Genomic DNA, 17481 nt, shown 5'->3' on the forward strand with positions numbered 1-17481 from the left:
AGGAGTTAATGACAGACATTTCATTTTTGGGCGAACTAACCCTTTAACCCCTCATTAAATCCCTTCTGAAATCAGCTTCTCTCGCATGTCCATCAGCTCGGTCAGACTGGCTTGAATCTGGTCGGCCACCTCGCGGATCTTCTGGGCAAATCTGGTCTTTGACCCTTTCTTGAGTTTCTGTGAATCTTTATCTGAGAAGAACAAATCCATGCCGAGGGCAAAGCCCTGAATAACCCCTGAGGATCTGTTCATCGCGCCGAGGGCATCGGGCGTCCCGCGGGCGACCTCGACTAGCCTCGCGGTCCTCGCCGTCACGCCTTTCAGCTTCCCCATCTCGACGCTAATATTGTTCAAGTAAACCTCAATGTCGCTCATCTCACATTGGTACTCTTTCAAGATTGATTCTACCTTTTTCCTGACCTGATTTTTTTTTACTTTCTTGGTAATGGCGGCCGATGCGCCCGTGATCCCGCCCGCGGTCGCGACCCCGACGCCAATGGCGGTAACTGCGAGTGACGCGCCTAAAGTGGCGGGAGCGAGCAGGATTCCCGCCACGGCCGCCACTCCGCCCACGGCTCCGGTAGTGCCTCCGGTAATCCTGGCGATTCTCGTGCCTTTGTGCGTCTTGTCCAGGGCATCAGCCACTTCCCTCAGCTCGGCCGTTTGTCTTTGAAGAGCGGTTGCACAAAATGGCAGGTGTGAAACATAGTGCTTAAGCGTTTTTTCAAAATCCCTGCAAAGACAAAAAAGCGAGTTGCAGCATAAATGGAGCAGCCTCTTGTCCTACTGTTGAAATCATAGGTTGAAATACAGAGGCGGACAGACACAGATTCATTACTTGAGTAAAAGTACAGACACCCCTTGCTAAATTTTACTCAAGTACAAGTAAAACTAGGCTAGATGTGATAGTAAAAGTACTGAAGTGCTCGTTTTTAAAAGTACTTGAATATCATGAGCAGTGACGCCAGTAACGCTTACTTTTTTCCAGTAGCGAGTAATCTAACACGTTACTATTTCCAAACCAGTAATCAGATTAAAGTAATTTATCCAAGTCCCTGTGAGTTACTATTTTTAGTAATTTTCCTTAGTACAAAATAAAAAAATATATATTTTACTTTTTTTCTTGTGTCTCGGGGAGAGTATTTTTTCAGGAAATATTTTTTATTTTCAACTCAAAATGGCAGGAGATACATTGTTAACGTTACTTTTAAAAATGCACTTCCTATAAAGTTAGTATTGGCAAAATGGTTGTCATTTCTGTGTTGAGGCGGCAGGGGTGTTGTTGGAAACTGCTGAATATAACTAATCAAGTAACTTGTAATCTTACTTAGTTAATTTTAAAATCAAGTAATCTGTTAAATAACTACCGTTACTTTTTCAAGCTGTCTGGCGGACATCTCGGCATGGATTAAAAAACATCACCTGCAGCTCAATCTAGCAAAGACTGAGCTGCTTGTTTTCTCTGCTAATCCCACCATACAACATGATTTTACCATCCAGCAGGTTCATCTCTGATTACTCCTTCGGGGTCGGTCAGAAATCTTGGAGTAATCTTTGATGACCAGCTGTCCTTTAAAGACCACATCTCAAAGACAGCTCGGTCATGCAGGTTTGCATTGCACAACATCAGGAAAATCAGACCGTTCCTTACGGAGCATGCAACACAGCTTCTTGTCCAAGCCCTGGTCATTTCTAGACTTGACTATTGCAATGCGCTTCTGGCTGGACTTCCATCTTGTGCAATCAAACCGCTGCAAATGATCCAGAACGCTGCGGCACGTCTTGTATTCAATGAGCCCAAAAGGGCTCATGTCACACCTCTATTCATCTCTCTGGCTGCCACTCGCTGCCCGGATCAAATTCAAAGCTCTGACTCTTGTTTATGGATCTTCCACAAGCTCAGCACCGCATACTTCGACTCACTCCTACGAGTCTACACCCCCACCAGAAGCCTTCGCTCCGCTAATGAGAGGAGGCTAGTGGTACCATCACAGAGAGGCATGAAATCCCTCTCCAGGACTTTTTCTTTCATGGTTCCTGGTTGGTGGAACGATCTTCTGTCCTCCATACGCACGACAGAATCACTCGCTTCATTCAAAAGACGGGTAAAAACTCATCTCTTCCACGAGCACTTATTCTTACATAAAAAAATAAAAAAATCTCCCCTCTACTTCTCTTTTCTTCTTCCTTTTTCTGGTTTTTGCTACTCTGAGAAGTGAACTCTTGGTATTTGGGGCACTTTTCGTGTTTCTTTGCCTCTTCTTGAGTTGTAAGTCGCTTTGGATAAAACCGTCAGATCAATGCATAAATGTAAATGAGTAATCAGTAATCAGATTACTTTTTCAAAGTAACTGTGTCAAGTAACACTGATCAAGAGTATAATTTCTAAATATTGCATTACTACTGCCACAGTGCCTATACATTTATGTACAGAAACGTCCTAAATGGAGTTATTAATGTTAATGGTAATACCTTGGAGAATGTAAAAGGAATTAAAAGTAAAATCAAGTCATTTTTTATCTTTTTACCATGTTCTATCCGGTTATGGATAGAAATGTAGTGGAGTAAAGAGTACAATATTTGCCTTTCAAATGTACTTGAGTAAAGTCATGAGTACTCCCCAAAAAAGATACTCGAGTAAAGTACAGATCCCTCAAAATTGTACTAAAGTACTATACTCAAGTAAATGTACTCTGTTACGGTCCAACTCTGCTGAAATATAGATTTACTTCACCTGGAGTCTGAATCTGAACCCCCCGTGCGATCTGTAGATATGTATGACATAAATAAACAAAGCGTGAAAATCACAACAAAAAAAAAGTTAACTTTAACCATTACAGGACCAAATAATGAACAGCCTTAACATTTATCATTCCAGTATTTATTGGATAATTACGTTGGCATTAGAAGACTGTCTTATCATAAAGCTCCTACTCAAAAAAATAAGATAAATACCTTAATATAATTTCAGTAAAAGCATTAAAATGTTGCATTTTGCATGATTTGTCCCTTACTTAAAATGTTCCCCTTCCATGAGCTTTCCCTGTCCTGATGGAAAGAGAGCAAAGTTTCAGTGTTTGTTATTCGAACACAGCTTCAGTCACACTTATCAAGCACAAGAACATCATGCTAACATAACAAGCAATTTTATAAATATTCAGATGATTTTAGGCATAAATAGAGACACTGGTAAAATGATTTAATGGTTTATCACTTGTGACCAATAGGTGGCGCTATGACCAAACTGATGTGGTTGGGTCAGAGTGAGGTGACAATGACAAGCAAAATTTGGTGTAAATGTGCCAAGGCATTGCATGGAATCATGCCTCAAATTTGTTGCTGTGGTATATGAAAATGGTTTCATCCATTAATATTGGTAGATGGTAAAATTTGGTTTTGGTGAAAATCGGACAAACGGTCCAGAAGGAGTACATAAAACAAAATGGTGGACATGACGTTTGGCCAAATATGGCAAATTTGGTATCTATGTTCTCGGCATGACCCAAGGAATCCATTAAGGCCAGCCCATTTCATTAAGCTCCTATAATCAAAAGTTATAAAAACTTTTTATGTACCGTTAGGACATGGTGCCGAAAACAACAACCAAGTTTTGAAACAATACACTAATGTATTCGTAAAATATATTTTTTTTTAGCAAAATTCAAAATGGCCGATATGGGAAAATTGGGTATCGTATGACTTGATGTGATGCACAGAATCTAAAGAGATCAATTTTGTGATTTTTGGACAAAGCATTCAAAGATTTAAGCAACAACAACAACAAAAAATTAATATCTCCGGACCACTAGGTGGCACTGGGCAGGTCCCCTCAGGTCATGGTTGTCGTAACAGTTTCTGTGGTGACTTAAACTGCAATTCCTCGACTGGCCACTAGAGCGGCTCCAGAAGGAGCAGAATCTCATTGAGCCTCATGTTAAAATGCCCAACTTTACAGCAGAATAAAAACATGTTTACAGTCTGGGACTAACTGTGGTTTTTGGTCTATACGGCTAATTTTGCCCTTCATGACTGTGAGGGGAGTGATTTTTTTAATAACTCATTCGTTTACATTATATAAAGCCTTAAAGTTCTGCATAATTAAGGGCGTGGCCACTTTGAGTGACAGGTCGATAGCCATTTATCGGCTCCTCGGACAAAGACTCCGCATGCCAGTTTTCAAGTTAATCGGACTGACTGTTGCATACCCATGTTTGTGTTTTTATTTTTTATTTTATAGCGCCACCAAGTGGCCAGTCACCACATCCTTTTTCACGCGACCACAGACCGAGGCCGTACACATGCGTACAGAGTTTGGTGAAATTATCTCATTCTGATCAAGACGGATAGCCATTTTAGAAAAGTGGCCACACCCACTTTGAACGTTTGGCATCCCGTCGCCCGACGTAAAACTAAATTTAAACTTATTTTAATAATTATTCAAAACCAATCATTCCGTGGACGATGTTGATAGTTACAATCTAAAAAATTCTGGGTTGTTTTAACCCAATGTTGGGTCAAATATGGACTAACCCAGCAATTGGGTTGTTTTAACCCTGCGGTTGGGTTAAATATTTGCTTAAGACAACCCAATCGCTGGGTTAAAACAACCCAATTGCTGGGTTAGTCCATATTTGACCCAACCTTGGGTTAAAACAACCCAGAATTTTTTAGATTGTAATGTAGAGTGTAATGTTATTCTCTTAATTTTTTAGAAGAACTTCAAAAATCAGCTGAGGAATGACTGAAACTGAACAAATACTTTATAATGTATATGTAATGTCATTTTTTGAGGTGAATAGAGTCATGTTTTCAAATGTTTCTGGAAAGTAAATGACCTGGGAGTGAGTGTCCTGAAATCCTCCAGCCAAATGATTCGGCACAGCGGCCATGAGAAGGACATTCCTCTGTATTCTGAGCTGGAAACACACAATACTCTCATGGTTTAACACTGGATTTATTTATGAACAAGTATTATATGTTGTGCAAAAAAACATCTCAAAGTAGATCCTTTCATTAATGGCACAGTCAACTATTTTCTTGGGATTTTCTAGTTTGGAAACTTTACCTCGCTCACTGTCCCGTGTCCACTGTAGTAGTTCTGAGAGCTGTTGTGCGGCCCACTGGCCAGTGGGTGGCGCTCTCCGCCCTGAGGAGACTTATTCATCCCCATCAACTGCAATCAGAAAGATAAGCATTTCAACTCACTTTGAACAGCTTGAAATTGGGACTTGAGGGCACTTGAATGTCATTAACACATTTTTACCTGACAATCTTCAATTATTATGTAATTTTCTACACCTGACAATATTCATCACCCCAAAGCTGTAGGATTTTCTTAAAGCGGTCCCCTTTTACAAGATGTAAAATTAGTCTCTGATGTCCCCAGCGTGTGTATGTGAAGTTTAAAGCTCAAACCAGATATTTTTTTATAGCATGTAAACCTATAATTAACCCTTGTGCATCCTTCAAATTCACTCCTTGTGGATAAGAACATCCACTAAAATAAACTGCTGTAAAAATTTATCAGATAAATATTTTTTTTCAATTTGTTTTGCATATGTCTATTAATCAACCTCAGTACTGATCAAAACTACTAAATGTTTAAATACAAATCTGGATTTTAACTTTTTAGTTGCCAATTTCATAAATAAAACTCCATATAAAAGCCAGAAACTAAGCTTTTTTTTGCACAGGCCTATCTAAATGAATCATGAATCGATTCGCTGATTCATAACCGTTTGAATCTTTGAGGATTGAAAAAAACCCGGAAGAGAAGCCAATGCTGAATAAAGTCGTAGTTTTTGTTATTTTTGGACCCAAATGTATTTTGGATGCTTCAAGAGACTCTAATTAACCCACTGATGTCTCATATGGACTACTGTGATGATGTTTTTATTCCCTTTCTGGACATGGACAGTATAGTGTGCATACACTTGCATACGCTCTCAGACTAAATATAAAATATCTTAAACTGTGTGTGAAGATGAACGGAGGTCTTACGGGTGTGGAGCGACATTAGGGAGAGGAGTTAATGACAGACATTTCATTTTTGGGAGAACTAACCCTTTAAAGCTACACTGTGTGATATTTTCCCCCATCTAGTGGTGAAACGGTATATGACCATCCAGTGAATAATAGTTTCTGTTCCTCTTAATTTCGATTTCGTTTCAACTCCTACGGTGGCCGATTTAGTCATGGCTTCCAGTTCGACCTCTTCGGTGACTGTTGCTTCAAGTGATGAGGTTACTTTTGAAAACTATTATAATTTGCAGTTATTTAATTTGCCAAATGATCTATGATCAAATTAATATATGTAAAATGAATAATAGTTTTACGTTTTCGTTATTTTTGACCATTTCATTGCTAACATCAGCTATCAGGTTCCAGACGAATGCAAGCTATTCTTAGTAAAGGAACTTTTTTTATCAGTGCTATCGTTATTCTGTATATTATGACATCACTAGCGTAAGGCAAACAAATTATAATGCAATTAAAATATTAATCTCATGTTATCCGTCATAGAACACGGATTTATGTTATAAGGTAAACAATACTTTTTCATCATTGCCGCGAGGAAAACTATCCTAGACGTCGTTCTAGTGTTATGCACAGCACACCATGATATAATTAGCCAAGCAACAATAAAAGGCTGAATTAATATTACCTGTCGAGAAGAAAGCAGGAAACGTCGGCGTTCTTTTTAAAATCGTTTCTCCTCATGAGCTCTTTCCATCTTGGAAAGGCCACTCCAGTATTTACTTTTGTCTTGTTGATTTCCCTGTCGCGTTGCCGTCTTAATTCTCTTTTCCGCTTCCTTGGCGACTCTAATACATATCCCGCAATGTTACTAGGTCCCCGACCCGGGTCGAATTCGGTAATCAATTCCGGGACGTGGTTGCTTTCACACAGAAGGCGGCCCGGCAATGCTCCGGGAATATTGCGGGTCCGACGTGCATTTAGAAAGGGGCTTAAGAGTGATCCTCCATCATCATATAGCAGCCTCAAGCAATCCTCCTCTTCACATGCGACACGGTGCCATCGAGTGTAAAAACGCGAAAAGCGAAGCTTGAATTTACGGGTATGTCCCTCTTTGGCTACTGTACTTTCAAGATGGAGGAGCAACATGGCGACTGCCATCTGAACCCCTAACACTTATGCATTTTCAATGGTATATTATAAAATTACGAGAATACTTTATTACTTGAAAGAAGTAAATATATATTAATGAGCACATATATTTTTGAAAGAACTAAGTGATTTTAGCTAAGAATAAACTAAAAAAGTTACACAGTGTAGCTTTAAGGTTTCGGAGCAGAGTGGGATCTGAACTCTGATTTTGTTACCGGTCGGACTGGTTCTGCTCATGATCGCTCATTAGAATGTCACAACAAAGTCTTTCACTTTCAGGATGACTTACACAAGCCAAAAACTCTTAAACATCCATGAATCTCACCTCCCAGGAGCCAGGAACACATTTCTTCAATCGTATTGCTGGAACAGGAGGAGTCGAAGGCTGCAGAACAGATCAGAAATAATTCAAAACCTGAACTCTCATAAACTAAAGCACACATTACAATCAAACAGACAACCGGAAGCGTTTCTAATGTCCAAACTAAAGAGAGTGTTTGTTCAGCTGTGTGTTTAAGAGTTTTCTTCTCATGTAGTTTGAAATGTTTAATATTTCAGTGATGCAGAAAGTGATATTTACTCATGCATGATACTATTACAATGCTATACAATCACGATATAAATGGTGTAATAATATGGCATGACATTAAAATATTATCATCACTCTTAGAAGAAAAGCTTCTATATGAAATCTTAATTTTGATTAAATTGTTTAAATTAAACTGTCACTTGGGAAATTTAAATAACTAAAAATGTAAGTATCATGCAGTCATTTAAGACATTTCTCCAATTTTTTTTGGCATAAAGTGTTCTATAGAATTTATTAAAGATTAGATTTATAACCCCACTGAACCTTTTCTCTAAGAGTGGCGAACGGCCAGAACTCAGACGTGGAAACATTTGTAAATTGTATAAAATAGACTCTTTATTTTGTGGTTAAGAATACCAGTTAAATCACTCACGTTTGCTGTCTTCTGTAGATGTTTAAAGCTCGAGGTCTTGTCTTTGTCTGTCTGCAGTGTGAGAGTCGTGAGGTTTTCTACAAAAATATCAATCATTACTCATGTAGAATCATGCCTTTACATTCCCAGGTCAAAACACTTTCAGAATCGACAGAAGCGAGCATCATATCTGCCATGTATTCAATATCTTTTCTTTATATAAAAGAGTTTTCTTGAAGATCTCCTGAGTACTGAAGGGGTTTAAACGCATGAGAGTGAAACATTTCACTTCATTTACTCATTAAATTAACCAAAATTGAGAGTAAAGACATATAATGTTACATAAGACTCTATACATAAATAAATAAAAATTGAAATTTGAAATTTCTACTCATCATGACGTACAAACCCGATTCCAAAAAAGTTGGGACACTGTACAAATTGTGAATAAAAACAGAATGCAATGATGTGGAAGTTTCACATTTCAATATATTATTCAGAATACAACATAGGTGACATTTCAAATGTTTAAACTGAGAAAATGCATAATTTTAAGGGAAAAATAAGTTGATTTTAAATTCCATGGCATCGACACATCTCAGAAAAGTTGTGCCAAGGCCATGGTTCCCCCTGTGTGTCATCCCCTCTTCTTTTTATATCAGTCTGCAAACGTCTGGGGACTGTAAGGCCGCCCAAATCGTCCCAATGGAGGCTAACGATCGGCGGGTGAAGTTCGCTGCGCGTTCGTCTTTTCAGCGGGGAAAAGGGGATTTTATTTCCAATTCCTCGTTATCTGACTCCATTTAATGATAATTTAGAATTTGGGTTAGAATGCCAATTGGTTATTTGGTCATTCATTTTTAATAGTTTACGTACACATTTAATTATTCCGTTTAACCCTTTGTTGAAATTATACCCAACCTGAATAATTCCAGAGCAAGTCAGAATCCATCAAAGTGTAACAATTTATTTACAGTCAGGTAAATGTATAAAGCCAATTACATAGTCAATTCAAAGGTAATCCATATATAACATCAAATAGTCTGAAGTAAAGAATTAAATGTATACCTGACTTCTGAAAATTACATAATGCTGGCTATCTTAAGACATCCAGCATTACGGGCTGACCGGTTTAAAGTGTCAAGCCCTGAGCTCTTTGCAACATTTCCTTAAATACCCAGAAACAAATGCACAAACTCTTTCAAATGTAAACACGAGTGCACAATGGGAATTTGCATTGATCAAGACTTGTATTGATGTAAAGGCCAAATGGCTGAAAGCCACACCCACCAAACTAAGACAAGATATCTTTAGTTGAGATATTTGTACCAGTCGCACTGAGACATTTCAAACGATATCAAACACATATGATCATGAGAGAGGGAATGAATTGGGGGAGAGGGAGTCAATAGGGAAAGATGTAGATTAGCTGATAGTGAGGTGAGACTTGCGTCTCCAGTGGTGTGTGAGGGACAGTTCAGATGTTAATTTCCTTATTTTCTCAGAGAGTCTTTGTTCTTCATTCAGACATTTCAGCATATACTAGTTTTTTCAGTCTTACAGGACTGAGGAGACGAGCTGCTCAAGTTTAGGAATAGGAATGTTGGCCATTCTTGTCTAATACAGGCTTCTAGCTGCTCAACTGTCTTAGGTCTTCTTTATCGCATCTTCATCTTTATGATGCGCCAAATGTTTTCTAATGGTGAAAGATCTGGACTGCAGGCTGGCCATTTCAGTGCCGGATCCTTCTTCTGCGCAGCCATGATGCTGTAATTGATGCAGTCTGTGGTCTGGCATTGTCATGTTGGAGAATGCAAGGTCTTCCCTGAAACGCCGTCTCTTCTGAGCCCATGTTGTGATGTCCATTACAGTAGCATTCCTGTGTGTGCTGCAGTGCCGTCTAAGAGCTGAAGATCACGGGCATCCAGTTTGGTTTTGACCCTTGACCCTTACACTCAGAGATTGTTCCAGATTCTCTAAATCTTTGGATGATATTATGCGCTGTAGATGATGATAACTTCAAACTCTGTGCAGTGTTTCTCTGAGAAACTCCTTTCTGATATCGCTCCGCTATTGTCCGCCGCAGCGTTGGGGGAATTGGTGATCCTCTGCCCATCTTGCCTTCTGAGAGACGCTGCCACTCTGAGAGGCTCTTTTATACCCAATCATGTTGCCAAATTGGTCCTCCAGCTGTTCCTTATATGTACATTTAACTCTTCCAGCCTCTTATTGCTACCCATCCCAACTTTTTTGGGATGTGAAGCTCTCACGAAATCCAAAATGAGCCAATATTTGGCACGACATTTCAAAATGTCTCACTTTCAGCATTTGATATGTTATCTATATTCTATTATGAATAAAATATAAGTTTATGAGATTTGTAAATTATTGCATTCCTTTTTATTTACAATTTGTACAGTCTCCCAACATTTTTGGAATCAGGTTTGTGTTTGGACTTTTGCACATTTGTTGATATGGACATACCCAGCAGGAAAGGGAAAGATATTTAAGATCATACACTCTAAAAAATCAACCTCTTCAAATCAAGGGTTGAGCCTTTTGTTTTTTTTTCCAGTGTTTGAGTAGTTTTTGTGTTACTCAGATCCTGGGTCAGATGTAACAACCCAGTGTTTGAGGGGTTGTTTTTAGTGTTTAGGGGGTTGTTTTTAACCCAGTGTTTAGGGGGTTGTTTTTAACCCAGTGTTTGAGGGGTCGTTTTTAACCCAGTGTTTAGGGGGTTGTTTTTAACCCAGTGTTTGAGGGGTTTGTTTTTAACCCAGTGTTTAGGGGGTTGTTTTTAACCCAGTGTTTGAGGGGTTGTTTTTAACCCAGTGTTTGGGGGTTTGTTTTTAACCCAGTGTATGAGGGGCTTGTTTTTAACCCAGTGTTTGAGGGGTTGTTTTTAACCCATTGTTTGAGGGGTCGTTTTTAACCCAGTGTTTGAGGGGCTTGTTTTTAACCCATTGTTTGAGGGGTCATTTTTAACCCAGTTTTTGGGGGTTTGTTTTTAACCCAGTGTTTGAGGGGTTGTTTATAACCCATTGTTTGAGGGGTCGTTTTTAACCCAGTGTTTGAGGGGTTGTTTTTAACCCAGTGTTTGAGGGGTTGTTTTTAACCCATTGTTTGAGGGGTCGTTTTTAACCCAGTGTTTGAGGGGTTGTTTTTAACCCAGTGTTTGAGGGGTTATTTTTAACCCATTGCTTGAGGGGTTTGTTTTTAACCCAGTGTATGAGGGGTTGTTTTTAACCCATTGCTTGAGGGGTCGTTTATAACCCAGTGTTTGGGGGTTTGTTTTTAACCCAGTGTTTGAGGGGTTTGTTTTTAACCCAGTGTTTGAGGGGTTGTTTTTAACCCATTGTTTGAGGGGTCGTTTTTAACCCAGTGTTTGGGGGTTTGTTTTTAACCCAGTGTTTGAGGGGTCGTTTTTAACCCAGTGTTTGAGGGGTTGTTTTTAACCCATTGTTTGAGGGGTTGTTTTTAACCCAGTGTTTGAGGGGTTGTTTTTAACCCATTGTTTGAGGGGTTGTTTTTAACCCATTGTTTGAGGGGTTTGTTTTTAACCCAGTGTTTGAGGGGTTGTTTTTAACCCAGTGTTTGAGGGGTTGTTTTTAACCCAGTGTTTAGGGGGTTCTTTTTAACCCAGTGTTTGAGGGGTTGTTTTTAACCCAGTGTTTGAGGGGTTGTTTTTAACCCAGTGTTTGAGGGGTTGTTTTTAACCCAGTGTTTAGGGGGTTCTTTTTAACCCAGTGTTTGAGGGGTTGTTTTTAACCCAGTGTTTGAGGGGTTGTTTTTAACCCAGTGTTTGAGGGGTTGTTTTTAACCCAGTGTTTAGGGGGTTCTTTTTAACCCAGTGTTTGAGGGGTTTGTTTTTAACCCCGTGTTTAGGGGGTTGTTTTTAACCCAGTGTTTGAGGGGTTGTTTTTAACCCAGTGTTTGAGGGGTTGTTTTTAACCCAGTGTTTAGGGGGTTCTTTTTAACCCAGTGTTTGAGGGGTTTGTTTTTAACCCCGTGTTTAGGGGGTTGTTTTTAACCCAGTGTTTGGGGGGTTCTTTTTAACCCAGTGTTTGAGGGGTTGTTTTTAACCCAGTGTTTGAGGGGTTGTTTTTAACCCAGTGTTTGAGGGGTTGTTTTTAACCTAGTGTTTTTAGTGTGTACCTGGCAACAGCCCACTTTTGACTTGAAAATCACCATCCAACTCCTGAAGAGACAAAATGATTCCACATTAAACCTGATGTCGGCATCACGATGGGGATTTAAGAGAGTTTGGAGATCTTTTACCATCAAACTGGAGGATGAGAAACCTTTGCCCTTTGCTGCACAAACACCACTTCCGTCCTGAAGATTAACACACAAAAAAACATGAGATGACAGAAGTCTGATTAAACAAGAGAAAACGAGCTCTTGCATCATTTGTTTGACATTCAGACAGGTGAAGTTTAGCTCAGTTTTTTGCACCTGAAGGCCGTCCAGCAGCTCTGATATTTCTTCATACAGGTGTTGGTCAGAGTCGGACGGGCCGGTTCTGACGGGTTCTGATGAAGCAAGGATCTCTTCATACGCTTCATATGTTGGAGAAAAGTCACATGACTGCTTCACCAGATTGTTTTTGCCTCTTTGATCAGGTTTTTTGGGGATTGGCGGTGGAGGCCTTACCTAAGACATCAACGTTCAAAAGCAATAATGAAAACTTGATTAATAAAATCATGGTCAAGGTCACTTTATTTATATAGCACATTTACAACAGCCGCTAGACTGGCCAAAGTGCTTTACAACTCAAAGAGAGAGAAAAAAAGAAAGAAAAAAATAGTCAAAATAGAAGGAAAAATCAATATCAGCCTCAAAAAAATGAAATAGCAAGACAGAGATGGCAAAGCGGTAGTAGAACTAAAAAAAGTGTGCTTAAAAATAAAGTCTGGAGACAAACTTTTAGTTGGATTGAAAAAGCCTGAAGTAGCTTAAAAAGCTAGCAGATAGCTAGCATCTTGATTTAGCACGTTTTAACATGAATTAACGTGTTGCTAGCATGATTTAACATGTTTTGACATGCATTAGCATGTTTACTAACATGATTCATTATGTTATAGCATGAATAAGGATTGTGCTAACATGTTTTAACATTTTGTTCACATTAATTAACATATTGCTAGCATTGTTTTGACATATTGCTAACATGTTTAGCATTTTGCTAGCCTGTTTTAACATTGCTAGAATTATTTAACATTTTGTTTACATGAATTTGCATTTTGCTAGCATAATTAAGCATATTTCTTATGTTTTATCATGATTTAACATGTTAATAGCATTATTTGGCATTTTTCTAGCATGTTTTATCACAAATTAGCATGTTACTAGCATTGGATGACATTTTGCTAACATGTTAACATGATTTTGCATTTTGTTAACATGACTTAATACGTTACTAAGATGTTTTAACATGAATTATCATGCTGCTAGCATTATTTAACCTTTGGATAACATTTCAACACATTTTTAACATTATTTAAAATTGAGTTAACATGTTTTATCATTGTTAACAGTTTGGTGGCATGTTTTAACACGATTTTGCATTTTGCTTACATTTATTTCAGTTTGATTTCATGAATTAACATGTTGTTAACATGAATTAGCATTTAGCTAGCATGAATCTGCATGTTTGCTTCATGAATTAACATGTTTGTTAGCATAAAATAGAATGTTTACTAACATGAATTAATAAATTGCTATCAGGAATTACATGTTGATAGCATGACTTAGCATGATTCTTTTAGCATTAATTAGCATGTTTACCAACATGAATTAACAAGTTGATAGCATTAATTAAGATGTTTGCTAGCATGAGTTAGCATGTTGCTACCATGAGTTAGCATGTTGCTACCATGTTAACATGAATTAGTATTTAGCTAGCATGAATTAGCATGTTTTCCAGTGTTAGACACAAAGTAGATGAAGCTTAAATGCTCTATTAGAGTAACTGTGTTAAAGTTTTGACCCCCACAATGAAAGCATATGGGAGATTTAAGGTTTTTAATCTTAATTTTTAAGAAAACCATAAATCGGATCCGCTTGAAAAGACACAGCAACCCGAGTCCAAGCCGTCTGGAGGTCTGAGCCGGGTTTGGTGGTTGGGCTTGAAAGCTCTAGGAGGAAATACGGTCCAAACTGTGGCTTATTAGAAGTTTATATAGTAGATCCAACTTAATCAATGTGACGGAGCTGCTAATAAGAGTTTCGCATCTCTGTTCAATCATGTTTTACACTAAACTAGTCAAAACTTCTCAAAATGAAAACTGGATCAGTGACAAAAATGCAGCAAATGCAGCACGACACGTTTATCACTGCATTCAGTCGTCAGATTTAACCAGCGGTGAACTCTTCAAAACAAGCTTCTATAGGACGCTTCACAATGCCCTTATGTGCAATGGATGATAAAGTATGTGAGCTTAAAACTAAATCCCTAAAATAATAATAAATAGCACTGCAAAAAATGCTCTCAGTAGCTGACTTCTTAAATATGTGCAATATAGCTTCTTTATTAGAATTATTGTATTTATTTATGTTGTACCTTTGACTGTTTGATTTGAGAATATCACTGTTACTTGTAATTTACATCTATGTCTGCCCTTTGAAATGTGTTATTGATAATATTGTGCCTATTTTGTATGTAAATCTGCTTATTTATTTTTTTGTAAATACGTGAGCAGAAGTTGTGTGGAAATGCTCTGAATTTCACTTTATCCTTTAAAACGGGTTTAAAAACATACCTGTTTAGAGAGTCTTTCAATGTTGTTTTTATTTTATTTATGTATTTTCCTCTCTTTTTGATTTTCTTTAAAATGTAAAGTGATTTATAAATAAAATGTATTATTATTATTATTATTATCATTATTATTATCACTTATTTTGCCTCATGCAACGTTTTATTAAATACGATACTTAATTATGAATTACTTAAGTACTTTTATATATAAATAACATTAAGAAGCATTCAGTATATGAAACAACAAATAAATAATAAAAAAAAATACTGAAAGCAATACAGTACAATAAATCCAATACAGGATCAATAAATAAATACTAAAATGAAACAAAACAAAAAAAACAAGAAATAACATTTCACACACACACACACACACACACACACACACACACACACACACACACACACACACACACACACACCTTTGCACGGGTTTATCTTAATGTTAAAGAGCCGCTATAAGTAATATATTCACATAATGTTGATCTCTCTTAATATATAAGCAAGTGTAAATGTCTGCATTATCATAAACGTAAAGAATTGAAATCTGTCACGTAAAACAAGAGCTTGCAGTTCAGTCTGTCTGCTATTATTCCAACTGTTACTCCTGATCGGAGGCTATCGAAATATTTAGTTTATACGGAGTACAGTACATCTGAAGTACAGTAGAAAATTAATATTTTTTCTCTGATGCATTAAATTGATCAAAAGAATACACACTGTAAAAAAAGTTTTTGTTGGTTTAACTTAAAAAAGTGAGTAACCTGGTTGCCTTAAAATTTTGAGTTTGTTGAAATTAAAAATTTGAGTTGATACAATAAAGGAAATTGGTTTAACAAATAGAAACTCAAAATATTATTGTATCTGAATTCTGAACCACATAAAACATGTGATAAATCATGAAAATAGCACAATTTGGCATCATCAGAAATAAAACACACACAATTACCCAATATGCTTAGACAATCTTTTAATAATATTTTAATAAAGGTTGTCAAATCTCAAAAAATGTTTATTATATTAACTCAAAATTTTAATTTCAATGAACTCAAATTTAAGGAAACCAGGTAACTTATATTCTAAATAATTTTTTACAGTGCATTTATAATGTGACAATGTTGGATTAAATTAAAAAAGTAGGCTGTCCCTAACTAGCAGGTGGTTGTTAATAGTTCTTAAGACATAACTGCACTTTAAATAAAAAAAATTAAAGTAAGTTATCTGGTTGCCTTAAAATTTTGAGTTCACTGACGTTAAAAAATTGAGTTAATATAATAAACATTATTTGAGAATCGACAACCTTTATTAAAATTTTATTAAAAGATTTTGTAAGCATATTGGGTAATTGTGTGTGTTTTATTTGTGATTAAGCAGTGAAAATTGTGCCATTTTTATGATTTATCAAATGTTTTATGTGGTTCAGATACAATAATATTTTGAGTTTCTAATTATTAAAACAATTTCCTTCATTGTATCAACTCACATTTTCAATTTCAATAAATTCACAATTTTAAGGTTACTTACTTTTTAAGTTAAACCAACAATATTTTTTTTTACAGTGATGATATATTTAATGAGCTGGCCCCAGATGTGGTCAAGCACTATTACTGTAAAAAAAAAAAAAAAAAAAAAAAAAGTTTATATATATATATATATAAAGAAAAAAAGTTACCTGGTTGCCTTAAAAAATTGAGTTAGTACAATGAACATTTTTGAGAACAACCTTTATTCAAATATTATTAAAAGATTTTGTAACCATATTGGGTAATTGTGTGTTTTATTTCTGATGATTCCAAATTGTGCTATTTTCATGATTTATCAACATTTTTTATGTGGTTCAGATACAATAATATTTTGAGTTTCTATTTAAAAAACAAATTTCCTTCATTGTATCAACTCAAATTTTTTAATTCAATGAACTCAAATTTTTAAGGCAACCAGGTTACTTACTTTTTTAAGTTAAACCAACACATTTTTCTACAGAGCGGGTCATTACCGATGTGGCGCGGCGGTCCGGCTCATAATGATGAACATCTGTCTGAATGGACTCCGAGCGGCTCATAACTCCTCCACCAGACCAATGATAACACGCTAAAGAACAAACACAAAACATATTTGATATTAATCTCTAAACACCAGCATTCCATCAGATAAACATGAAGCTCTGCATGATGGGTTTCAGCAGTGAGAGTTAAAGCATCATCAGCGGTGCTTACAGTCGGGTCTGGAGAATGTCAGCTTTACTGAGGTTCTGGAGCAGGAGCGTCTCCAAACAGGCAGAAGACGTCTCGATGTGGACCTCTCTGTTTCTCTTTCAGACCACTTTCCCATCGGCACACAGAGACTCGTCCATCCAGACACACTGCATTCTTCTGTTTAATGCACACTAAAGAATCTTTCTTCTACTCTTCTACGAATTTTTTCTACTCATATCCTTATTTTTTACTCTTAACAACCCAGTGCTTGGGTAGTTTTTGTGTTACTCAGATCCTGGGTCAGACGTAACAACCCAGTGTTTGGGTAGTTTTTGTGTTCCTCAGATCCTGGGTCAGACGTGACAACCCAGTGTTTGGGTAGTTTTTGTGTTCCTCAGATCCTGGGTCAGACGTAACAACCCAGTGTTTGGGTAGTTTTTGTGTCACTCAGATCCTGGGT

General features: G+C 37.1%; 2 protein-coding genes across 2 annotated transcripts; both read right to left on the reverse strand.

The window, feature by feature from the left end:
• Positions 1 to 8363, reverse strand: LOC137093731 (apolipoprotein L domain-containing protein 1-like). Its single transcript, XM_067458576.1, has 7 exons — positions 8091 to 8363; positions 7454 to 7513; positions 5066 to 5173; positions 4836 to 4916; positions 3015 to 3048; positions 2735 to 2765; positions 1 to 733 (listed from the first exon to the last, which is right to left on the reverse strand). The coding sequence occupies exons 1-7, from the start codon at positions 8184 to 8186 to the stop codon at positions 55 to 57; spliced, it is 1089 nt and encodes a 362-aa protein (XP_067314677.1). The 5' UTR covers positions 8187 to 8363; the 3' UTR covers positions 1 to 54.
• Positions 8364 to 10063: 1700 nt separating this feature from the next.
• Positions 10064 to 17186, reverse strand: LOC137093384 (uncharacterized). The gene is made up of 6 exons (XM_067458194.1): positions 17043 to 17186; positions 16823 to 16917; positions 12525 to 12722; positions 12348 to 12404; positions 12225 to 12267; positions 10064 to 10221 (listed from the first exon to the last, which is right to left on the reverse strand). The coding sequence occupies exons 1-6, from the start codon at positions 17155 to 17157 to the stop codon at positions 10064 to 10066; spliced, it is 666 nt and encodes a 221-aa protein (XP_067314295.1). The 5' UTR covers positions 17158 to 17186.
• Positions 17187 to 17481: the final 295 nt, after the last annotated feature.

Source organism: Pseudorasbora parva, chromosome 12, assembly GCF_024679245.1.
Source record: "Pseudorasbora parva isolate DD20220531a chromosome 12, ASM2467924v1, whole genome shotgun sequence".
Taxonomy (NCBI): domain Eukaryota; kingdom Metazoa; phylum Chordata; class Actinopteri; order Cypriniformes; family Gobionidae; genus Pseudorasbora; species Pseudorasbora parva.